General features: G+C 42.0%; 1 protein-coding gene across 1 annotated transcript; it reads left to right on the top strand.

Annotated features, from left to right (window-relative positions):
- Positions 1-1746: 1746 nt before the first annotated feature.
- On the top strand, positions 1747-22030 carry ACSL5 (acyl-CoA synthetase long chain family member 5). The gene is given in 22 exon segments (XM_064144398.1): positions 1747-1879; positions 9639-9824; positions 10336-10444; positions 11092-11156; positions 11664-11765; positions 12061-12160; positions 13339-13517; positions 14179-14211; positions 14435-14486; positions 15055-15128; positions 15555-15632; positions 15792-15926; positions 16378-16512; positions 16587-16682; positions 17466-17538; positions 18419-18507; positions 18587-18703; positions 19147-19290; positions 20140-20241; positions 20613-20684; positions 21096-21213; positions 21216-22030. Coding segments are annotated over 21 exon segments (2124 nt in total). The 5' UTR covers positions 1747-1879; positions 9639-9668; the 3' UTR covers positions 21311-22030.
- The last annotated feature ends 4414 nt before the right edge of the window (positions 22031-26444 follow it).

Below are 26444 nucleotides of genomic sequence, written 5' to 3'. Positions count from 1 at the left end.
ATCTGGAATTTAGTCAGATCATTTGAGGCAGTATCAAAAATTGAAAGTCTCAAAATTTGCATGTCATTTCTTGTGTTTATTGGGGAAAGAGCATCAGCTGTGCTCTCATTTATGATCATTAAACAGAACCTATCATTAAGCAGAAGCTTTCCTCTTCAAGGCTTTTCAAGGGAATTTATGTTGGAGTTGTGAGATCTACTAAAGCAATACAGATTAACCTGATCCATCCAGGGACCTCCACATCACATGCTGGGCTTCCGGCAGGGCAGTGAGGACAGTGCTCTGGGCATGTTCTTTCACACCTGAATCTGAAACACACGGCATTGCTACTCAACAGCTGATCAGATAGGGCAAATTCATTGTTTGCTGGGGTTTTTTTCTCTTCCTCCTGGAAAAATAGCAGCTGAAGGCCAGATATCTGAAAAAGGGAAAGTCCTCTGAGAGACACTCAGAAAAAAGTGATAATGGAGCTGGCTGGCTGGGTGCCTGGCCTTCTTTACCTTCTCTGTAAGGGGCACTGCCTTTCTCTAAGTATTAGTGCACCTGAACTGGCACTATTAAAGGTAAAGCTCACAGCCACAGGAACAGGCCTGGGTAGGCAAATACAAAGGAAGAGTTTCATGCAAACAAATAATTTCCTTTTCATCTTCTTGTAATGCTTACAGCAAAATCAGTGAATACAGCCTGTTTCCCTGCAGGTATATCTGCATTGTTAAGTAATACCACAATTACAGTGTAAAGGAGCATAAACTTTATAGCAGTAATTGAACATAATTGCAATTCTTAAAAGCTATCCTTTTTTATCAGACAAGGTCCAGGATAGGTTGTCTGCTGGATGCATGCACATGCTATGTTGTTCCATCACAGCTACAGTTAGACTAGATCAGCAGGTTATTCTGAAATCATGCAGCCATAGGGAAACCTTCAGATGGGCAAAATGGGAAAACAATTCCAAGATCTGAGGTCCAAGGCACTAAACACAATAGCTGGGTGAAGCTACTGTCTGTCCATCCCTCCAAACCTGCTGCAAAAGTCCTGTTACACAAATATCAGAGAGAAAAAGAGAAGCTGCAGCAGCTATAAACCTTTAAATAAAGAGATGCCAACAGCAAAGCCATCAAGAAAATCCTTGTCATAGCAGGAAACAAAACTGAAGTTTGGAACAAGGTTTCCTGTTACTTTCTGCAAATAATTGCATATATAAAAAATCTGTATCACAGCTGAAAGAAAAAAAAACACAAAACAAAACCAAACAACAACAACAAAAAACAACAAAGTGGCAATAAAAGCCAAATCAAACCAAAACAGACAAAAAAACCCCTCCTAAAACCCATCAAACCAAAAGATCTAAAACCAGCAGCGGAATCAGGGCAGGTTACAGACACCCTACACAAAGCATTTTGTTGGTGTGACAGGCTGCAAAGCTCTGCTCAGCTTAATGCACACACACCTCTAGAGAGAAAATTTCTAATGTTGTGGGTACAGTTTATACACAGAGAAAAAAAAAACAGCAAATAGACTGCAAACAAGAAATGGCAATGACGATTGCTAAATACTTTGATCTACTTTTCAGCTGGCTCCTCTGAAAAGTGCAAGCTTCAAGCATTTTTCCACCAGCAAGCAAAAAAACTCAACAACTTCCTCCAAGGCACTTTTTTCTTCTCTTCCTAACCACCAGTTCCACCCACTTAAAAGCTCCCCTCCCAGCATGCTTTTCTAGTTGCTGATTTGTTTAAACCAGGAAGAGGGAAGCAGTTGCAGTTTTTAGCATGAGAGTTATTTTTTCACGTGTTATGTTTGCTTCTCTGCCTCTAAGCCTCCCTTCTACTTGAAGGGGAAAAAGAGAAAAAAAAAAGGTTCCCATCCCATCATCAAAATGGTAGGAATTTTGAGTTTTGTTGTTTGGTTCTCCTGTTTGTTCTGTGGGTTTTTTTTTCCCTCCACTGTATGTATAATGAAGTTCTGCTTTTATTTGTTTTCTTGTTAATGGTCTTGCTTGCTTTACTCACATAGGCAATGCTGTAACCTATGTGTAAGTGCAGGGATTAGCTGCAAGGCTCAAGATAATGAGTTTTCCAGGGGTCTGCTAGGAGATCTCTGGTAGTGTGCTATCAGTTAGATATTAACTTTAAGCCGAGTTAAGTTCAGATGTGTTTGCTCTTTGCTCTTCAAGATGAGATATAATAACAGAGAGTGATAAAAGGCATTTATATATATTAATTTTTAATGCTATCTTTTTTTCCTGTGTAGGGTGCTTAATCATGATGCACTAGCTTCCTGAAGAGTTGCATCTGAATTTTCAAGTTGAGCTTTAGTGCTAGCTCTCTAAATCAGGCTGGCTGTGTGTCTAGAGAAAATGTGCTATTCATAAAAGGCTGGTGAATGTCTCTTTTGCAAGAATGTGATCCTCTATTGTCTAATAGGCTTAACAGCATCTGAAATACTATTTCTTTCAATATTTCAGAACTTTAAAGGGCTGTTTAAACATATTCTGAAGAAGTAGTTTTCAAGGAGAAGACTTTATATAAATGTATATTCAGGACTTGTAATCCTAAGTAGTGTCCTGGTGTTGTTGCCATCTCAATGGAGGACAGTAATATCAGACATAGTAAAATTCATCATTAAAAAAGGCTGTTCTGTTACTGGTGTACTGGAAGCTCAAGTTCAGCAAGCTTCATGAGCAGGGCCTAGAAATAGCCTGTGAAGTGCAGGGGAAAACCACAGGGCACTACACTTCCTGAGAGTAAGTTACTAAGGTCCCCTTCTTTCCCGCCCTCTAGCAGAGTGCTTCTCAGCCAAGATCAAAGGGTACTTGAACTGTTTGACTCTTATAAGAGGTACTCTGAAAGCAAAGCCTGACTGAAGAGTGTCTTGGGCTTAACACAGGTTACTGTGGATTATGCTTTGTGGTTTTTTACATGGCGATGTTCAGCAGCTGGGCTTTTGCACTTCAGCTTCTCTCTGGATGCTAAAAGTTAGATGTTCCTAAACCCTGCAGAACACAAGATTTCTCCTTGCTGCTGTTAGAGGAAGATGGGATATAATGTTTCCGAGGACTAGGAACTGGCATAGTGGCTCCCATCTGCAGGAAACCAGGCAAGAGCTGTACTGTGTAAGCAAATGTGAAGAGTGAGCTGCTGGTGGTTAACTAATTGGTGATCCCACTGTGGCTGGCTGTACTCTACTCTCCCTGCTTGAAAAGAGTCAGTGTTCCCTTACAAATACAGATCAGTAAGTTCTCATGATCGCCTCAAAAAAATATGCAAACTCTTTCTCAGGTGAGCCTGAGACAAAGAATGTAATTTTAGAAAGCACTATCCCAGGTTTTGCATGACCATTGCTTCTGAAAGTGTCAGAGTATCAGAGTTTGGTTTGCTGTCTGCAAAAAACTCTGTGACAGAGTTGACACTGGATAGGGCTGGGTGATAGGGTGGACTGGATGATCTTGGAGTTCTCTTCCAACCTGGTTGATTCTATGATTCTATTCTATAACATAGGTGCTTGGTGGCACAAAGATCAGTCACTTTCTGGTGGAGAAAATATCTGAACATGGAGAAAATATCTGAACACAGAGAAAATGCAGAATAACTGTTTCACTCCTAGCCAGTGAATTAATTTCTCTAGAGGTTGAGGGAAGAAAGGGGTACAGTAGAAATAAGAACATGTACTCCTGAACTCAAGGTTGTAAATGGTATCACTGTAATCTCTTCTGATAAAAACTAAGCCTTTGCACTCTAGAACCTAGTGTATCTTATCCTTGACCATTGGTCAGGGCAGACAACATAAGCACACTTTAAATGTCCAGCATCTTATTGCACAAGAGGTCTAACAAGTCACTCGTGACATCCTGACAGCAATGTGCCCTTGTAGCCAAGAGAGCAAATGGCATCCTGGGTTGCATCCAGAAAAATGTCCAGCACATCTAGAGAGGTGTTGCGGAGAACAGGAATACGTGACTGAGTAGGGAATTTATCAAAAATAGATATTTTTTATTTTCCCAAAAACCCGCCCCCACAACTATATATACAAAGATTAATTTAGTTTGATAAGCAGATTCAGTTGCATGAGAATTAATCTACACGGATACCATCAATAATCTGACTCTATTGGAAGTCAGAAGTTGGAAAAGGACTCAGCTATTAATTAATAGCAGTTTCTTACTAAATTAAGCTAAGCCAAATAACTCTCTCAGGCTGGCTCGTGTGGTCTGTGTTCCTCCTCCAGCGGCTGCAGGAATAGTTAAGGGTCATTAGGCACACAAAGGTGTGCCTAACAGGAAAGCGAATGCTTGGTCTCTCTGCAGTCCAGGCACAGGGGAGTGTGTGAGCTCAAGCAGACACATACGTCCAGGCACAGGCAAACTCCAAAGCGGGAACCCCAAAGGCGGGAAGACCCCCAATAGTTATAACCTTGGCTAGACAAAGGGCAGAGTTACCACACTTTAGGCGCGAAAGCGCACGGCCAATCCCAGCCTGGCTCCAGCGCGGGAACTCACGGGGCAGTCCCCGCCCCCTTCACGGGGCACTCCTCCCCCCCTTCACGGCTGCAGGGCAGGCGAGGGGGGGGGAAACCAGGCGGCTTTTCCCCTTTCCCCCTGAAGTCCGGGCAGGAGAGGAATTTAGGGGTACAGGACTCCAGGACAAGAGGTTATTCTCCCTTCTCTACTCTGCCCCACTGAGACCACACCTGGAATACTGTGTCCAGTTTTGGGCACCCCACTTCAAGAGAAACAGGGACCTGCTGGAGAGAGTCCAGTGGAGAGCCACGAGGATGACTGGGGAAACTGAGCATCTCCTGTACAAAGGGAGACTGAGAAACCTGGGGCTGTTTAGTCAGGAAAAGAGAAGGCTGAGAGGGGATCTGATCAATGTGTACAAATATCTGGGTGTCAAGTGGATGGGGGCCAATCTGTTTTCAGTGGTCAGCAGCAATAAGACAAAGAGCAATAGCTATAAACTGGAACACAGAAGATTTCAGCTCAACATGAGGAGAAACTTTTTTACAGCGGGGGTGATGAAGTCCTGGAACAGGCTGCACAGAGAGGTTGTGGAGTCTCCTTCTCTGCAGACTTTCAAATCCCACCTGGATGCATTCCTGTGTGGACTACCTTGGCAGGGTGGTTGGACGTGGTGATCTCTGGAGGTCCCTTCCAACCTCCAAGATTCTGTGCATTTTGTGTTTGTCTGGTCATGGGGAGCTGAGCCTTTCAAAACTCAGGGTGTTCAGGTGCTCCATCCTTGCCCCTTACACACATGAGAAAGCAGCTACTGTTCAGACTTGGTCTACAATGGGAGCTGGTGCCTGTCAAAAATATTGTGGTTTTGTCTCATGCTGACTTGAGTTTTCACTCAGCTGATGTAGATCAGATATTCTGTGTGTATAGGACATTTGGATACGGGTTAAGCTCTGGTTCTAGCTGCTCCATGGGACAGATCTAAGGTAAGACTTCTCATGGGCAGAAAATTGTCAAGCACAGACTCCTGCCCTCTCTGCTGGCTCTTCTGCTCTAAGCCACTTAAGTGGCTGTTGGAGGATACCAGAGATGATTAGCTAGCAATGACTTGGGATTTGACAAATTGTTGCAGTAGAAGCTTTAAGCATTCTGTGATTCTGTGGTTCTATGAAACAGCCGTCCTAATGCTGGGAAGAGAGACAAATTTGCTGGCAGCCTCTTTCCACGGCTTGAATAACATCCTATGCTGGAAAGGAGAAGCAAACCACTATCACTATTCTGTTGATAAAGTAGAGGAATTGAAAATAGTATTTCAGCTATGAAAATAATTTTTCTGGGTATTGCAGACAAGATCTGAGTGTCTGTGGTATTCTTTTGACACAACATGAGCTGCTGTAGCATTAAGGGATGTTAGGTTTTGACTCTCACGTGCATGGTCTCATGTAGTGCTGTAAGCAGACTACTGAAGACAGATACTTTAAAAACCAGCACATCACCAAGAAGCAAATTAACTTTTTCAGGTGTTAGAGATTAACTTGTTAACAGATCTTTCTTTAAATTAAAAACTTGCTTGGCTTAACTGAAAATCATCCTCGACTAGCTATAGGGATGGTGGTTACATTGCAGTGGGATTAGATTACTGTCTACATTCTCTTTGTCAATGAGACTTGTGGAATTCAGAATCCAAAGGCAAAAGCTTTGCTGCATTAATAATTTTCAGGTTTTTCTCAACCTGACTGGGTGTTCTCTGCTCCAAACATCATTATCCACCATGGCCTGACATTCAGTTGTCCTAGATGTCTTGGCAAAAACTGCCTTGCCTGTGAGTCAGTGAGGAGACAAGAATACTCCAGTGGCAAGATTTTCAGTGACTTCTCTACTGCTGCGTGGAGCATTTGGAGTTAGTGGGTTCTCTGATTCTTAGCACACAAAGGTCAGACAATTGTCCTCTTAGCTTTCCTTCAAAGAAGTCCATGCAGCAGACAGCAGATATTTGTGACAACTGCATTCGTATGTCTGATTAGGCAGTCTTAATGTGAAGCAGTGTTACTAAGTTGTAGTGGCCTTGGTGCTAAAGACATGATCTCCAGTGCTGTTTATTAGCTCTAGCATGATACTTAAAGGCAAGAAGGCCTTCCAGATTTCTAGGAAATTGCCATTAAAAGGAGCACAAGAGCACACTTCAGCTATTAAAGTTGGTACAGCTGTACAGGCATGCATATAGCTTTTTTCTCTTACTGCTGATTTGTCAAGTTATTGCCCAGGAAAGTATCAACTTCTGACAAGCCAAGCTTCCAATGTAGGAATGGTGCAGAGATTTGCTCTGTCACTTAGATCACAGAACCTTAAAGGTTGGAAGGGATCTCCAGAGATCGAGTCCAACCTCCATGCCAAGGCAGGATCCCCTAGGGTAGTTTGCATAGGAACACATCTGGGTGGGTTTTGAAAGTCTGCAGAGAAGGAGATTCCACAGCCTCTCTGGGCAGCCTGTTCCAGCGCTCGGTCACCCTCACTGTAAAGAATCTAGTAGCAGGCTTTGAGTTAAAGGAATTAAGTTTGTATATCCATCTCAATTTCCTATTATGGAGTGGAGATGCCTCTACCAAGCTGCCTCAGTGCTCATGTTACAGAAGTGAATTGTTTGTGTTACCAGATTAAGTGGCTGACTTGCACCATAAACCAGATACTGTTTAATCACCTACAGAAAGCTGTTTATTAATTGCCCCACTGGTTTACAAGGCCAAATATAGAAATCATGAAGAGCATCTGGCTGACAGATTCACTTATTAATAATTTTCAGTATTCCAAACAGTGCTAGAGCCTGAACTGTTAAGTGGCTTTGCCCTGCATGTGAACTTGATCAGCAGACCTGGTTTTAGGGGATTCTTTTCTCCAGGCTGAGTTGGTTAAGGCCCAAAGGAAGTGTGCTGAACAGGGTAATAATCTGTGCTGCAGAAAGAACAGGTTTGTCTCTCCTATGTTTGATATGCTCAATGACTAGAACTGTCTGTGCAGAGTGCCAAGGGCAGTTCCTGCTTGCCTTGCTGTAGGACAATTCTGTTGGACTCTGAAGAGGTGGGCTCAAGGTCAGGAGTTTGAAGGGCATATGGTGACTAAGGCTTAGAGTAGAAAAGAGGTGTAGGGAGTTGGTACTTCTCAGATTCTATAGGTGACATGCTTTTGGCAGCCTGGACTTGAAGATGCTTTCTGAGGTACCCTTTTTTACCTCGATGTTGAGTGGGAAAGGCATGCCTTCTCTGTCCAGAGAACGTGTTAGGATTGTTGATTATCACAGCCACTGGGAACTGAAAACTACAAATCTATAAACCAGACACAGGCAATCTCATTCTGATTGGTCTGGGATCAAAGACCTGAAATCTGACTTGGAGACCTGGAAAATACCTTCAACTGTCTTGAAATTGTATTTAAAGGCTAACTAGGGTCCACTGTTGTAGAACACCTGGTATTCTTGTACAGGGATTTAGTTTGTTTCTAGCTGGCATACTGTGTGCTGACTGAGTTCACTTGATTCTGTATGAAGGAATTTCAAAGGCTGTGGTTAGGGACTTTGCCAAGTGTGATGTGTCATGTCCTGCATAGCTATTTTGATACTACCAAAGATACATTGGTGAGAGCTGAGTTAAGATGAAAAGCAGTCAATCAAACTAGATTTGTCTTGGTCATTCAATTTTAAACTTACCAGCACATTTTAGAGATAAAAGTACTTGTTTAGAATCATAGAATCAGTCAGGGTTGGAAGGGACCACAATAATCATCTAATTCTAACCCCAGATCAGGCTGACCAGAGCCTCATCCAGCCTGGCTTTAAACACCTCCAGGGATGGGGCCTCAACCACCTCCCTGAGCAACCCCTTTCCAGGGTCTCACCATTCTCATGGTGAAGAATTTCCTCCTCATGTCTAGTCTGCATCTCCCCACCTTCAGCTTTGCTCCATTCCCCCTAGTTCGGTCACTCCCTGATATCCTGAAAAGTCCTTCCCCAGCTTTTTTGTAGGCTCCCTTCAGATACTGGAAGTCCTCTTCTCCAGACTGAACAGTCCAAACTCCTTCAGTCCCCACAGGAGACAGCCCTCTGATCATCCTCGTGGCCCTTCTCTGGATAAGCTCCAGCATGTCCACATCCCTATTGTAATGGGGGCTCCAGAACTGGATGCAGTACTCCAGGTGGGGCCTCACCAGAGCGGAGCAGAGGAGGAGAATCACCTCCCTTGACCTGCTGGCCACGCTTCTCCTGATGCAGCCCAGGATCTGGTTAGCCCTCCGGGCTGGAAGTGCACACTGCTGGCTCATGTTGAGCTTCTCATCCACCAGCACCCCCAGGTCCCTCTCGTCAGGGCTGCTCTCCAGCCAGTCACTGCCCAGCCTGTATTTGTGCTTGGGATTTCTAAGGGAGGAGGCTGAGATAGGTATCACTGTCTCTTATAAGAAATCCTGTCTTCTCAGTTTTTGCTTCATTACCCTTGAAGAGACTCTGAAGGATGCTCCTGTATTTCCCAGATAGACTTCTACAGCAGACCTTGTCTTCCAGGTCACCACTTTCTAGTGTAAAGTGACTTCCACAGTTCTGACTTGTGGCATGTCTCAGGCAAAATATGATTTCACTATCTGAAATACTCGTCCTGCGTAAACACTGCTTTCCAGTGAGGGCAGCTGATGACAAAGATGCTGCTTGTCCTGCAGACTGATACATGTAGTTGGAACAAACATACAATTTAGTGATGTCCCTGCTGTCTTAGCAACAGCCCCTCCAATCCAATTGGATGGCTGTAATACTGAGTTTTCTTACTTCCATGACTCATATTACATAATTGTTGGCATCTTTTGGTTATATTTAATTTGAGGAATTATGTCTTGTTTTTTCCTAGGCAGATTATAATTCCTGAATAGAAAGAATAGACATCTGTCTCTTGTCTGACTTCTTCAAGCTTCAGATTTTTGTGGAGGTGGATGCAGCATGGCTTAAGATTAATGGAGGCAGGTGACTTGAGATCTCTTCAGAGTCTTAAAGCATTGTATAAGCATGCTTCATTATTGTACCAGGACTCTTTAGGGTCAAACTGCTGAAATGATTTATAGTATTGCCTAACAAACTACTCAACAAACCATGGCATACAGGTAGTGAGTGTTTCTAATTCATGTCTACTAAACCTCCTGTTTGTTTCAGGTTCAGCTCTGGCTCCACTGATCCAGCACAATGATCTGGATACTTCAAGTCTTGTTCTCACCGCTCCCAACACCAGCACTAATTAGTCTTATAGCATTTGGAGCTGGCGTCTTCCTGTGGGTGATAAGCAGGCCAAAACCTGTTTTGCCTCCTGTTGACTTGAACAAGCAGTCAGTAGGAATTGAGGTAATTCTTAGTCTGCTTGTGGGCATGGACTAATTTTGTGATTAATGTGAAATACTGATCTATTCAGACTCTGGGTATCGACGGAAACTCTTCTGATATACATACATATTCTCCAACAGGTGTACAACTGAACTGTATGGTTAGGAGAAGGGAAGTTTTAAGACACTAAGAGCAACAAACAGCAGCTCTTGGCAACAGGGTTAGGTGGGCTTTTTACCAGATGGCCTTGGACATCACTGAGTTCTGATGCTTTGCATCAGTTTTGAGGCTGGTGCTACACTTCATGTAAATAGGCAAGTGGTAGTACTCAATCTTAGACAAGGTCTCTGTAATAACCTGTAATTCAGTATTAATTCAGGGCACTTAGGAAACTCCTCGAGAGGGAAAATGAGATTTTCCTAACAATATGGTGTTACTGAACCTATTTAAAGGAGATTGCTGGGAGAATGGTTGAAGAACAAAGTACATAGCATCTGTTCTGCACTCTTTCATAACTATGCTCTGTTCCCAGGGAGGAGCCAGAAGAAGTGCACTCTTGACAGATAACAACCTGCTTTCGTATTACTTTGAAGATGCTAAAACCTTGTATGAAGTTTTCCAAAGAGGACTGCATGTTTCTGGTAAGCTTTGTATCTACTACTTAGTACTTGCCTATTACAACTTAAATTACTCCAAGCTCTCTCACTTTACCTCTTGCCTAGCAAAAGCTTTCCTAGCCTTCTGTGGGGTGGAGTGACAAGTGACCATATTTATTTATTTATTTATTTCCCCTGCACTGATTTAGAAGTAGTCTTAATTGGCAGACTGGGCAGGAAAAAAACATCAGAAGCTAAAGGTGGTAAAGCAGTGAAAAATGAGTGGATATAAGCATCAGAAAGTTGGAGGGAAACAGCTCTGCTTTGTCTTGCGTGCGTTGCATTGCAGTGTAAAATTACTGCCTGCTTACAAAAGGTATGAATTTGTGTACATGTGGCTTCAAGGGTTTCATATATGGAAATACATTATAGTTTGCAAGGTATTGCAATCTCACATGAGTTGTGAAATAGGAAAATATGACCAAACCTGTGAAGTATTGCCTTTAAGAATCAAAGTCAACAGCTTTACCAGTCTTGGCTTGGGCAGAGTGCTTAACTACAGACACTGCACTTTCATCTTCCACGTAGTTAGCAGGTTGCTTGATTAAAACTATTTCACAAAGTATTGCATTAAAGCTCTATGAAACTTCAGTACTGAGCTTTACAGTGGCTTTTCTGAACTCTTCCATTAGGAAATGGCAACTGTTTAGGCTACAGAAAACCCAAGCAACCTTATCAGTGGCTGACATATAAACAGGTGAGTATTGCACATGGTGGATGATCAGAGGGCTGGAGCACCTCTCCTGTGAAGAAAGACTGACAGAGTTGGGGTTTTCAGCCTGGAAAAGAGAATGCTCTGAGGAGACCTTATTGTGGCCTTCCAGTATCTGAAAAGGGTCTACAAGAAAGCTGGTGAGGGACTTTTTAGGGTGTCAGATAGTGATAGGAATAGGAGGATGGATTCAAGCTAGACGAGGGTAGATTTAGAGTATATGTTAGGAAGAAGTTCTTCACCACAAGAGTGGTGAGACACTGGAACAGGTTGCTCAGGGATGAGGCTTCCACCACGTCCCTTGGAAGTTTTTAAGGCCAGGCTGGATGTGGCTCTGGGCAACCTGATCTAGTGGAAGGTGTCCCTGCTTGTGGCAGGGGGGTTTGCACTATATGATCCTTGAGGTCCCTTCCAACTCTACCAGTTCTATGACTCCATGATACTCTGGGACACTGTCTTGTGGCACTCAACTGAGGGAAAACTATCTTGCAGGTTTTGGACAGAGCTCAATACCTGGGATCAGGACTTCTGCAAAAAGGATGTAAGCCATCATCAAAACAGTTTATTGGCATTTTTGCCCAGAATAGGCCAGAGGTAAGCAACAGCTTGAATATTTTGGCATCTTGGGGAGAGGGGAGGGTCTGTATTTGAACAGATTAAGGCCACACAAGGAACAATCACAGCTGGCTTTTCCCATTCCAGATCACACATTGCTGACTGTGCACATGCCATGCTTTTCATGTAATACAACAGTCTTGACTCCTCACTAACAATCTCAAGGTCATGCTCCTTGCCTAACCCCCACTACTACTGTGTACATGGGCTAGTCAGGTTCTATGAAACCTATGGGTTATCCTGTCATGTCAGATGCACTGTTTTCTCTCTTCAGTGGATCATTTCAGAGTATGCCTGCTACACTTACTCAATGGTTGCTGTTCCACTCTATGACACTCTGGGGCCAGAGGCCATTGTATATATTGTAAATCAAGGTAAATATTGAGCTATTTCATAATGCTTTGTTTTGAATAGACTGAAATTCACAGCAATTTGAGTAGATAATTTCTGTAAATTAAGTTCTTTTGCAGAGGACATGGTTCAACATCTAGAAGAAGCCAGTGGGCTTCCAATGCTTCCTAGTGTCTTGAAAGCAAGTCTGCTGAAGACTTGCTAGATCCTGTGGACTATCCCAAAATCAGAGTGGTGCTATCGGAGATTTCACAGTCTTGAATTCCCACACTGCCAAACAATCAGACAATGCAGTTTAAGACTAGATGTGTATCTCTGCTGTAAAGTTGTAGGCTGTGAAGAGTATAAGATATTACAGAATGGTAGGGGTTGGAAGGGAGATCTGGAGATTGTCTTGTCCAACCCCTTGCCTAATAAAGAGACTTAAGCCTAAATCTCTTTTAATCTATGTGCTTAGGGACTGTTGCAATACAGGAGCAAGAACTAGTCTGCCATCATGGAAGAAGCTTTTGGGAAAACATTAGTAGCTTCAAACATCTCCCAGTCTTAGGGGAGGTGTAGGGGGTTAAAAATGCCCACTGCTGTCACAACTGTCCAACTCATGGAGAGGGTTTGTCAAGCAAGATCACTTCAACAGTTATGCTGATCAACCTTGCAAACAGGTTACCTTCAAACTACACAGCTGGGACTTACTAGGCTAATGGGAAGCCAGCTTGTGCAGTCAAATCCAATTCCTTCACTGACTTAATGGGAAATGCTTTTGTAATTGCACAGAATTTCTTGCATGTGCTGGAATGCTGAGGAATTAACTCTGTTTTAGTACCTCTTTTAAACAGGTCTAAATTTCTTTAGACCTAAGGAAAATGCCTGAACCTTATCAATGAGTAAGGACAATCATGAGCTTTTGTAGCAATAGTAAAAGTTCAGTTGCCAATCTTCAGTTTGACTGAAGATAGTTGTCTTCAGTTCATCAGCATTTGCCCTCACTTTATCCAAACTTGAGATTCTAGCTGTAGAATCATTTGGCCATGGTAGGAAGAACTTTCTTAGTCCTCTAAGCCAGACACTGAACCTATATGAACAACTGCAAATGGCTTTAGAACAGACCAATGCAACATTCTAAATGTATGTGCTACTGAGCTGTCGCTCACTGGCCTCATGTCTTCTAAACAGACTTCTGAAATGTAATTTCTTTTCATAGCTGACATAAGCATAGTGATCTGTGACAAGCCCGAGAAGGCAAAGATCTTGCTTGAGAACTGTGAGCAAGAAAAGACCTCATGTCTGAAGATTGTAATTCTCATGGATCTTTTTGATAAAGAGCTCAAGGACAGAGGAACTAAAGTGGGAGTTGAAATTCTAGCACTGCAGGAGGTTGAGGTAGGTGACTAAGCTTCTGCTTGATTTTGCAGAGGAATACCTTGCCAGTTAGACATCTGGACCTTCTCTGGCAACAGTGACACATTAATGTAAGCATTATCCAGTTGTCATACCTGTACTTGAGATCTTGTTGAGCAGTCATTTTGACATTTGATATCTTTAGCCAAATGGAATTGCAGAGTTCAAACCATTAACTAAAGTTGTGTCCATGTGTTGTGGACAGTTACTATGAATTAAACTGAAGACTTCTTAACTTAATTTGTTGCATAGTTCTAACATGACTTATCAGGCTTCAAAGCTGCCAGCAGAGTCTAATTGAAAGTCTAAGTGCAAATTACTGGCTGTTTTGACAATCCAGTACTAGGCTTAACTTCCAGATATGGTGCATGAAGTAAAAGAGATGTGGCCTACATCAAAAAAAACCAAAAAAAGTCCAAATTCCTTAGGTAATTCTGATCACTTTCCACATACTGAGATTCTTACAGGAGTCAGCTTTTCCAAGCCTGTGTGTATTAAATTCAGGAGGATGAACATCTCTCCCTGAATGAGAGAAAGCATATATAAAAGGCAATATAAAAACAAGTGTTGCATTTGTAATGCAACTACCTGTTTCTCTAATGTTATTGCATGTCTTTTAAAGTGTATTTTCTTTCTAATACAGGAGCTAGGAAGAAACAACATCAGAGAACCAGTTGTAAGTATTTTTTGTGGAACAATTATGAACTTGCAGATCTAGTCTCTGAAAACATCTCTTGCCATGGCTGCTAGTAGGGGAGGCTGGCAGGATTATGTTTTTTTTTACCTTGTCTTTCAGTTTCCAATTGGAATTCATAGTTCATCCACCTTTAGGAAGTTAATGTAAATATAATAAGCAATGTAATTCTTAGTTGTGACCTTATGTGGCTTTTTCCCTCTAGCCTCCTAAGCCTGAAGATCTTAGCGTTGTGTGCTTTACCAGTGGAACCACAGGTAAGAGAATATGTAGTGATACTTCCGTGCTAGAACAGTCTCTCTGTGCTGGAAAAAGTAGCATTCCAGCACTTAAAAAAAAAAAAAAAAGAAGAAAATGCTAACACCACAGAAGCCATGCAGCAAATTAGAGCAGTGTCAAGACACTATTGCAGTTTTACTTGGGACATTTGTCATTACAACTTGAGTACGCTAAGACAAAGCTGCTTAGAGCTGGGAGGAAGAATAGCCAAATTCATGTTATCTCACCCTATGAAAAATAGTACTTTGGTACTTAGTACTAAAGAGATTGGTTGTTTAACTGTCTGTGCTCTTATGCACAGGGGCTAGAAAAACATCTTGTTTCAGCATTCTCTATGCTACTCCTAATTAACTGCTGTTTTAGTAGACAATTCATTGTATAATATTCATAGCTGAAAAAAGCTCAGGATGAGGCATATTTGTTATCTCTTAGGATAATGTATGCTACAACCAAGCACAATACCAAGATAGTTCAAACTGAACCAAACAAGATACAGAAACTGGCAGCAGTCAGAGCCAGATCTGATTTTGCTTGATGTCTCCAAAGGTAACCCTAAAGGAGCCATGCTGACACATGAAAATGTTGTTTCAAATGCTGCTGCTTTCCTTAGAATCACAGAGGTAAGCTACTTCTAATGACAATCTCTAGTCCAGTCACAAAACTTGCAATAATGTGGGCATCTTCTGCAAACCATTCACTCTCAGCAAACTTCTCCTTTCCTAAGTACTTGCACGTCCATGAGAATTGCAGGAAATTTGGTTTAACATTGAGCAGGGACTTGTGAAGAGAAATTATTCTAGAGTGAGTCAGTCCCAAATGCCAAGAGTACTGAACTACCCTATTTCAAGTCATGCTAATCTAATCTTTATCCAGCATGGCTCAGTTACAGCTGCAGCTTTTCAGGAGGTGGTGGATGAGCCTGAAATAGACACTTCAAATGACTGAAACAATTCAAAGTACTCAGACTGATACTCTTAAGCAGAAAGTGAATAAAATTTGTAACTTGGGCATAAGAGGTGCTACGATAATTCTTCTTTCCTTTCTAGAACACAGTTGAGGTTACAAGTTCAGATGTCACCATATCCTATCTTCCCTTGGCTCACATGTTTGAGAGAGTTGTACAGGTATGTACAGATCTATGCATCCGAGTATCCATTGCCACTTCCTCAAAACTTAGACAAGATCTTTCCTACCACTGGACCCTGGGAATCATGCTGCATTCAACAGAGAAATAATGAAGCCAGGAATTATCCCTGACTAAATTTAGTCTGGTCAATTTTCAGACCGTGGCCTACAGCTGTGGAGCTAAAGTAGGCTTCTTCCAAGGAGACATCAAGTTACTAACAGATGACATGAAAACCTTGAAGCCAACACTGTTTCCAGTTGTACCAAGGCTGCTCAACAGAGTATATGACAAGGTATGTGGGCAATTTTGCCTAAATTAGCTGTGTTCATCTACCTAAGCAAGCACAGAAGTTTAATATTGAATGAATCATAACATCACCGTTCATTAATTTACTCCTCATCAGGAAGAATTCCTTAAAATCCTTTGAGGAGGTGTAAAGAATCTTGGGATCTGTAGTATAAGAGCAGTGTTATGCAGTCATGGCAAGGCTAAGTCTGTTGCTGTTAAGAAATGAAAAATATGGAATACAAATGAAACAAGTGGAAAGGTAGAAGGATCCCTATCCCTCAGCTATAGCTGAAGTATGTTATCAGTGATGCAAATTAGCATTGCCCTTTGATTCATCTCCTAAACCAGACAGACCCTAGAACATCAAAAGAAGATTTGGTACCTCCTGACAAAGCACAAACTGGAGGCACAGATGTGAGTTAAGCCCAAAGAGTCACTGATACTTTTCCTTGCAGATACAAAGTGGTGCGAACACCTCAGTGAAACGCTGCTTGTTGAACTTGGCTATAAAGATGAAGACAGCTGAACTAAAACAGGGCATAGTTCGAAATGACAGCATTTGGGATCTGCTACTCTTCAGAAAGGTTCAGGTAAGTTACTCCAAGTGTAAATAAGCTGAACAATGTAGTAGTGAAGAAACTGATGACTTCTATTGCACTTGCAGGAAACCATGGGTGGAAAAGTGCGTATAATGGTAACGGGCGCAGCCCCCATATCTCCCTCTGTCCTGACGTTCCTTAGAGCAACCTTAGGCTGTCAGGTAATATGTGAGCTTTTTTAGTTTGTTTCCTTTAACTAGTACCTGTTTTCATTACACTCAACAAGTGACACATCTGTGGTTCAGCCCAGTTTGCTTCTGGGAAGATTGCTGTCAGCCTTCAGATTTTACAGGCCACTTGATTTGAGTTAACCATAACCAGAAGAAAGTTCTGCAGGGCTGGCTTCAAAGTACACTACCAGAAAACTACCCTGTAGGCTTGGGGGAAAAGAATTGAGCAGCAGAAATAGGAATAGTACAGAATTACAGAGTTAACCAGGTTGGAAAAGACTTCTAAGGTCATCGAGTCAAACTTATCACCTAACACCTTCTGATTAACTAAACCATGGCACTAAGTGCCTCATCCAGTCTCCATTTAAACAGCTCCAGGGATGGTGACTCCACCACCTCCTCAGGCAGCCCATTCCAATGGCCAGTCACTCTTCCTGTGAAGAAATTCTTCCTAACATCCAGCCTAAACCTGCCCTGAAAACCTGCTGAAACAGGACTCAATCAATCAGTTGCCTCTGAACTTGTGGCTTTTCCTGACAGTCAGTGAGCTCCCAGTGTAATACATTTTAAAACAGAGTTCAGAGAATGAGGTGACTAAAGCAAAGTTTGGATAGTTAAACTTGAAGAATATCTGCTTACACCACTAAGACCAAAAGGTCTTAAAGACTAAGATTGTCTTGGCTTCCTTTTTAAGATGATTTGAGTACAGGCATAGTTGAGCTCTTCAATACCAAGGACTTGATGTTCAAAGAATATTTATCCTTTCTCATACAGCTCTTTGAAGCTTATGGCCAGACTGAATGCTCAGCTGGATGCACTTTCTCAATGCCTGGAGACTGGACAGCAGGTATGGTAGCTGAGACTTGGAAACTCTCCCCTAGCTGGCAACAGAGAGTTGAGCTTAGGTGCTCCACTGCTTTTAGTTCAGTGAAAGTTAAATCTGAGTACTCAACCTTTAAGTGATTTTTGGTGGCAACAGTCAGCTGTATGCTTAAAGTTACCAAAACTCTTGACTCAGGTGAGAATCTCTTGTGTGTGGTGACATAGGCTAGCTTAGACCCTGCCCCACTGCACAGGAAAGTAGTGTCTGTACAGAGCTGAGCAAACTGAACAAGGACTTCCCAAATGGCTTAAAGAAACAAGCTTTAGCTCCCAAATAACTAGTTTTACTTAGAATTCTAAGTAAAATGTCAGACACTACACTCAACTGTTTTCCTGAAGGAACTACCTGATCTTGAAGATTCAGCTTCAGTCTTAGCAAGGATGTTTTTATTATTGAGTATTCTACATTCAAGCTGAAGTCATCATCTTTGAGAACATGATAAGTGCAGAGCATAATGAGGATGAAATGCAAATGAATATGAAAGTCTGTGAGGGAATCCTGTGGATGCAAGTGTGGTAATCAATCACACCAGCCATGTACAGCAGTAAATAGCTCTTAGCATTGGGATCTGGCTGCATTAAGTGTCTGAAAATGCATTACAATAGTGTCTTTGGACACTTTGTGTCAGACCACTCTAATCAATACTGGTTCTTGCTAAAGCAATGAACAAACTGCCATTAAGTATCTGCTGTCCCTGATGTCTTTCTTATGTGGGAGGCACCAGAGTTCTCCTATCACACTTCAAAAAGTAGTCTTTCTAGCTTTACATAAAATAGGGTCAACTGCTAGCAGAATCCTCAAAACATAACTTTTGTCTGTGTGTGTTGTGTTTTTTTTCTCTAAGGCCATGTTGGATGCCCTCTAGCTTGTAATATCATAAAACTAGATGATGTGGCAGAAATGAGCTACTTCTCTTCTAACAATGAAGGCGAGGTAGGTACAATCTCTTGTGTGTCAGGAAAGAGTGAAACATAAGAGTTAGTCGCTAACAAGTGCTCTGTGCTTGCTGTAGGTCTGCATTAAAGGACCAAATGTGTTCAAGGGTTATCTGAAAGAACCAGAGAAGACAGCAGAAGCAATTGATAAAGATGGCTGGCTTCACACTGGAGACATAGGAAAATGGTTGCCAGTGAGTAATTGCTTAGTACAAACCACCCCTTGGATGTGAATTCCTGGCTAGTTTAAAGTAGTCTCAAAAGCTGGAGAAGTGAATTTTAGGATAAAAGCCCTACACAGTACTTCTATCATTCACCAAGTAACTCTAGGCAAAAATCCAAAGATCAATTAGATTATAGGATCTCAAATGACACCTGCTAGGCCAACAGCTAAGACTAAGTCACTCCCATAGCAAAGAACAAGAAGGTGTCTTGTCTTCTGCCAGAGAAGAACAAAGGAGACATCTAATCATGTTCTGAGCTAACTGGGAAAATGAGAAAAGTGCCCCTTTTCTCTATGGGGAGTTAAGATCAGTTCCAGATTAGCATATGGCTTTTATAAAATAAAACTCAATCTTCTTCTCATAGAAGCAAGAGAGAGACTTGAAACTAATGGCTTCCATCTTTTAACTTCTAGAATGGAACACTGAAGATCATTGATAGGAAGAAGAATATATTTAAACTTGCACAAGGAGAATACATTGCTCCTGAGAAGATAGAAAACGTCTATGTCAGAAGTGCTCCTGTAGGCCAGGTCTTTGTGCATGGGGAAAGCCTGAGGGTAAGTGATGCTGTGAGTGAGTATTCTGGAAGATTCCTCACACAAGGAGATCTGGAAGATTGCACATCTCTGCATATACAAGAGCCTTGGAACAGTATCTGTTCCTGAGAACACCATGCTTATAGGAACACCCTTGCAGATTTAGCCTTCCCAATAGACACCAAAGAAAAGGAGACTCTGGTTTTAAGTTAGAGAGGCTAATCACATAGTTGTATGGGCTTTTAGTATGTCAGGTCCACTCTGTACAGTTCAGAATTGCAGAACAGTTTGGTTTGGAAGGGCCCTTTTAAAGGTCATCTAATCCAAACTCCCTGTAATGAGTAGGGACCTTTTGAACTTAATAAGGGTTCATGGAGCCCTGCCCAGCCTGACATTGAATGTTTCCAGGGACAGGGTATCTACTACCTCTTAGGGCAGCATGTTCCAGTGTTTCACCACCTTCATCATAAAAACAAAACCAAACAAAAAACCCAACAAAGCATTCTTAAAGAGCCCCTTTAAGTACTGGAAGGACTACTAGAAGGTCTCCCTGGAGCCTTCTCTTCTCCAGGCTGAAAAAGCCGAGCTCTCTCAGCTATCTTAGGAAGGGTGTTTCTTCACTCCTTTGCCAGTTGTGCTAGCAGAGCCTAGTCTTCAGTCTGTAAACCAGCAAAAAGTAATTGCTGGAGTGTTCAGCACACAAAAAAACACCTACATTAGTACTGTCAGGACTCATATAAGTGACTCTGGGAATGAATGGGGATGTAGATGTTGCTTGACACAGACACTGTTCACGAGCAAGTTCCTGTGGACAATAGAGGTAATTTCAGACGTCTTGGTCTCAACATGACCATTTCTACTTGTTTTCAGTCTTGTTTAATAGGTATAGTGGTGCCTGATCCTGAAGCTCTTCCAGAATTTGCAGCAAAACTGGGGGTAAAAGGCTCCTATGAAGATATCTGCAAAAATCCAGTGAGTGGTTTTATGGTTTTAGACAGAATTTAATTCTCAAGTCCAGTCTTGCAGTGCTTTTCTTCAGCTTGCCTTTTTTTTTGTAAAGTAAGCTAGTTTAATACTGGGTGAATCAGGCAAGCACTGATTCACCCAGTGCAAAACCAGGAACTAAGTATAGGTGTCTTTTGATGTTTCAAGGGCAATCACTGCTTCTGGTCCAATGAGAAGATAGGCATGACCTTGTGATGGCCTTAATATGAGAAATATTGAATGTTGAAGCCTGTACCTGTATTCTAGCCCAACTCAGTCTTACCTGAACTGGGCAATGGTTTTGAGTTGCAGTTATGGAATGGCAATTGTAACCACTCTACTCCTGCTGTTTCTTCTAGGCAGTGAAGAAAGCTATTTTAGAAGATATGGTCAAACTAGGGAAAGAGGCTGGCCTTAAAACCTTTGAACAAGTAAGTACTTCCAGATCCTTCTTATCACAAGGACCTGCTATTGCTGTTAAAATGTCTGGGAAGTCTGAATTCCTGTTACTGCCTGTACTGGGATGGGACCTAAGACAGCTGCTCTGAACAACTGATTTGAGTAGGCCATCAAACATTGGCCGCCTGTGTGTCTCTTGAGCAAGAGACAAGTGGCCATACAAGACAAGAGTAGCAATTATCATGAGATGGGGTGGAGATTCACCATAAACTGTACTTCCAGCCTACCCTCCTACCATGTCAGACAAAAGGCATTTGTCTTGCAGCAGAAAACAGTTTAGTTACTGGAGCTCCAGTGGGTTCTTGCACTGAGCTCCAGGAAGCTTGGGAGAACTGTTGTTTGTCCTCTAAGTGTCATGGGCTAAATTCTTTATCTCTTCATAGGTTAAAGACCTGTACATTCACACAGAGATGTTCTCTGTAGAAAATGGACTTTTGACACCAACGCTGAAGGCAAAGCGAGCAGACCTTGCTAAATTCTTCCAGAAGGAGATTGAGGCCCTATATTCAAATATGCAGGAATAAGTGACCAGTTTAAACTGCCTGAGTATCCAAACAAATCTGTGACACTACATGACCTATGGAGAACACAGGCATGACTAGAGGGGAGAAAGGAGAGCTTTAATACATTTTCTGGTGTCCTGGGAAAAATGACTTTCCGATGAAGATGGCTATAGCATACTGACAACTGGCAGTGTTCGTACCTTGCGGGACTAAGCAAGGCAAAGCCAGACCTTTTCATCTTCCTTTGACTGAAGTGCAAAAACAAGAGCCTCAGCCTTTAAAATGCAGCAGCATGCACTTCTGCCTGTCAGAGGAAAATCTTGTTTTCCTTCTTCCCTCTGAACTCCATTTTGACCTTCTGTGGATTCATCTGCAATCAAACTGAACTCTTTCATGCAGTTACATGTTTTGTAGCAGGGTCTAGGGGGAGATCAGTTCAAAAACCAAGTGCAGGAATGCAACACTTCACTTACCACTCAGGGTGCTGTAACCTGTTTCAGCTCCAGCTGTGAGTTGGACCTTAGGAATTGGAACTTCATGTTCAGCAGCTACAGAATTGGAGTTCCTGTTCCTAGTCCTGGACCACACAATAGAGGTTGTTTTTAATGAAAAAAGAATAGTCTGGCATCACCTGGTGTACTTTGTGAATGTGTCTAGTGTGGGAGAGGCTGGATCAGTTTTTGCACATGTTCTCAAATCTACTGGCAATTAAAAAGTGTTACACATACAAGTTGAACTTGGTAAGAGGAAAATTTCAGCTGTCCTTCTAAAGGATCTAGGACGCAATAAACTGTAACTGCACAATCCACCCAAAAGCTGTGTGAATGACTTCGTTCTCAGCTGCAAACAGACTCAGCAGCAAGGTTTACTGCTGCCTTAGGAGTAGTTGGCATTAGAACACCACTGCTGCAAATAGTTAACCCCCGACTCCTAATGACCTTACCCCTAACTGTAATGACTCTATGCCTATCAATTGTAACACTAACCCTTACCCTAACCTTGTAACTATAACCCATTAATCTTAACTCAGACTCCTAACCTCTACCCCTAACCCAAACCTATGGTGTTACTCCTCAGTCATAGCTCAGGCCCTGAGACCATTAAGTTACTGCCAGATGAGGTGATGCTTTTCTACTCAACTGGCAGTATGAGCCAGTCAGGAACAGAAATTCTTCTGCTTGAGCCAATCACATGAAATAAAGCCTCAGATACAATTTTCTAGGGCTAGAGCTGCTGCTTTAGAGAACTATTTAAGCAAGACAAGCACTGCTTCTACCTTTAGAAACATCTTCAGTACGAGTATGCTATCTCTGCTGATAGTTCTTCTGGCCCAGTTCTTCCGACCCTGCAGTTGTCAGTCTCTTGTTTCAGTCTAAAAGGTAATACAGTGGTAGCAAAGATGTAACACAGGAAAAATACATTTACTTTTCCCATACCAATTCTTTCTCTGCACTAGATTCTGAAAGTTACTCTTTTTTCATTTCTGTATTTAAATCTCTTGGTCAGCTATCCCAAAATGAAAGCAACCAGTTGATTTGTTGGTCAAGAAGGATCCAGCACTTGCTCTAAGGCATCTCCAGTTTTGACTAGTAAGAAAAACTGACCCAAATACCTTTTCAGGGAACTGTTCCATCAGTTGCTGTACTTGGCATAACCTGAGGCCATAAAGGCTTTTAAGACTCTGAAAGTCCATGTAACTACGCTGCGATTTCCCTGTGCTTCCTTAAAGCAACATGACTTAAAATTTACCAATAGGTTAATCTTTGCCTTAGATGACATTGGGTAGAAAAAGAAGGACAAAGGGAAGAATGTATACTGAATTTGTTTTGGGGCTCTGATAAGCAGTTTGGCTGAAAACAGTAAATTTGATGCAGCTGAGGTCTGCTGTGATGCCACTCACAGCAGTGTCCAGAGAGTACTTTGTAGTATCAAGTAAAACTCCCCCAGAGATCTGCTTGGATGCTGAAGCCTGGTAGTGTGGTGGGTCCTTCCACAAGCAATGTTCAGATACCAAGTGCAGTGCTTTAAGCAGCTTAAAGAGATCTTCTCTTTATGAACTGGGTAAGAAAGGGCTACTTTTCCATATCACATCTCAGAAAGAAGGAACTGTACAGGTCCGTTTCTAATGCAATAGAGATGATTTCTTTCAGCAGAGAAAATGCCTCAATCTCTGAAGTCGGTTTGCTCTTAATAGCAATTAACTCTTTTCTCACAGTGGCAAACTGCAGTGCTTTAGATGTGTTATGTCTGTGACACTTGCTAGTAGTTGCCACAAAGAACTGAATGGGTAATGGCACTAAGCAATAACTTGTGCATAGCAATGCAAGTGTAAATTAGTGTGAAACTGGTCTGTTGGGTGCCTCTTCTGCCCTATGAACTGCTTCCATAGTATAGATCCGATCCGAAAATCAGAGTACTTTAAGTATGCTTGCATTAAAATGATGCAAATGTTACTTCAGCCTATTGTTTGAGCAGGCTTTAAAACACTGTTGGTGAACGATGACTTGAGGTAAGGGTGGCTACAGGTACAGTGAAGTCCAGTTCTCTGCTATGCTTTTCCCATGATATGAAGACTGGTGTCAAGATAACATCCAGTCTTCTCCAATTGTTTTAAACAGCTGTCATCTAAGAGCTGTCCACTATGAATTCATCCATTTGGCCTGCAGTACAGATGTGCATGCAGACTGAAAAATGAAATGCCATGAGTAACAGATGATTCACACAAAGCAGAGGAAACAGGTCATATGTACTGCATCAGGAATTAGATTGCCCTGATTTCAGCTCCCCAAGTCACTTCAGACTTACATGCTGCTTATTAAGTGTATTTTCTATCTCTGTTAAAAAAATCCCTGTACTTGCATCTTAAGAAATACTGGTTATTCTCTTCTGCTCCTGATGCAGAGGAAAATAAAGACTCTCAAGTGCCTCCTGAAAGGCATTTTTTTCCCTCCCTTAAATAGCAGGGCAGGGTTTCACTTGAGTATGTAGTTACCTGTACTCTCCCTTATTCTAGAACCCAAGTTTGGTTAGTATGGTACTACAAGTCTAGACTTGTGTTAGATGACAGAAAGGATACAGAGCTCAGAATGTTAAGTAAAAAGAGCAATTTGTCCCTCAAGGAAAAAGCAAGAGATCACTTACTAGAACTAATTAATGTGTGAAAAGACACATTTGCTTTTTGCTCCCTTAGACTTGGCTTTTCTGTGGATCTCAATCCAAAAAAGAAACAAAACTGTAATTCTTTACTAATCACTGCAAAACACAGAACAGCTTCTCCCTTCCTTGATAAACAGAAGTCTTCCTGGACCAAAAACCAAGAAGTAGGGAATTCAGAAAAAAAACAGAATGGGATAAGAAAAAGAATGATAGAAAAGAAAAAGAAAACTACCAGTACAAAGAATCAGAGTTCCTAATAGGTGATTTTTTCTTTAACGTGCATGCTACAACACAAGTTGTTTTGGCACTGCTGAAACTGCCTTTAGGAAGAATGTGTGCATGCCGTTTTGGGTGCGTTTGTAGGCAAGTGCTGCTGAGTGAAGGTGTTGTAGTAGTGAACAAACACACCAGTTACCTGTGATACAAAGGGAAGAGGTAGGAGTGGAGGCACAGCTACAAGGAAACAAGATGAAAGCATGCAAAACTAAAACACAAACATGTTTACAGATTCTATTTCAGACTGCAAGTGCACTTCTGAAGCAGAGCTCCTGGGCATGCTGTAGTTCACTGTGGAGTGATCTCAGTGTAACAAAATTCTGCTCAGACTACAGCTGAAAAAGTTGAAAATACTCCTCAAATACTAAAAGATATCTGATCCTCTACAAACTGACCACATTTTGCACAAATTCCCTTTGCAATAACTAATGACCAACTGTGGTCATTACTACTGTTAATCAGTTCCTACTACACTGCTAATTGGTGCCTGCTAATAAAGACAGCAGTTACTTCATCATTTCAAAGTCAGAAACAAAAGGAATTTAGCTGCCATCTTACTCAGCTGGAAGACAAGATTATTTCTGTTATCTTTTGTTTGGTTCTAGACTCTAACCACCAAACAGAGAATAAGAGTATTTCATGCAGATCAGAGGTTTCCATTACTCCAAAATAGCTACATCCTGCCAAGTTATGTCCATTCAGCCCCTATGAGGAGAGGCTGAGGGAGCTGGGGTTGTTTAGCCTAAAGAAGAGGAGGCTCAGGGGTGACCTCATTGCTGTCTACAACTACCTGAAGGGACATTGTAGCCAGGTGGGGGGTGGCCTCTTCTACCAGGCACCCAGTGATAGAACAAGGGGACACAGTCTCAAGTTGTGCCGGGGAAAGTATAGGCTGGATGTTAGGAGGAAGTTCTTCCCAGAGAGAGTGATTGGCATTGGAATGGGCTGCCTAGGGAGGTGGTGGAGACACCGTCCCTGAAGGTCTTCAAAGAAAAGACTGGATGAGGCACTTAGTGCCATGGTCTAGTTGACCGGATAAGGCTGGGTGCTAGGTTGGACTGGATGATCTTGGAGGTCTCTTCCAACCTGGTTGATTCTATGACACTAGAAGTAGGACAATCCTCTACCTCTAACAAAACCTCATTCTAGAAAGCACTTGGCTTTCAAAACAGGCAAAGCACATGCTTGCAAATTACTGAAACTCGGTGCTTCTCATTGCCACAGCTCAGAAATGGCCTAGGATTCTGGCTCACCACCAGCAATACTGCAGAGCAGAGCAAAGGCAACAAAAAACCAGCCTTATGCCACAGATAAAGTCTGGGTAGGAGCATACAGAAGTAATGTGACTCGTCTGTATGTAGGTATTTGTATAAATGCTGATCTGCCCGAGACAATGCATGCAGGTACAGGTAAACCAGGTGTTAGAACAGCAATATGCAAAAACTCTCAATGTGCGACCTGCAACTAGACTATGAGACAATGTGCTGCATTTAGGATACACTTAGAAAGCCTTCAACTGGTACAGGTTACTCTTTTTTGAAGTAATGAGGCATATCAGATGCTAAACAAAAATGCTTCAGGAACAGTGTTAATCACTTAGTAGCTACTGGGCTCACAAAGTTTTCAATCTTGGCACTACTGCTTCAGTCTAAAATGGATCAAGAATTTCAGTTCTCTTAGGCTTCAGGTTTCTGAGAGCACAGATTAAGATGGATGTAAATTTTTCTGCCAGTAAAGGCATGGAATATTCTGACAGGAAGCGCTGAAGTCTTTCTAACCCTGAAAAACAACATCTAA

Source organism: Pogoniulus pusillus, chromosome 6 (assembly GCF_015220805.1).
Source record: "Pogoniulus pusillus isolate bPogPus1 chromosome 6, bPogPus1.pri, whole genome shotgun sequence".
Lineage (NCBI taxonomy): Eukaryota > Metazoa > Chordata > Aves > Piciformes > Lybiidae > Pogoniulus > Pogoniulus pusillus.
Note: the sequence above shows the minus strand (reverse complement) of the source record. Positions and strands in the feature narration are given on the sequence as shown.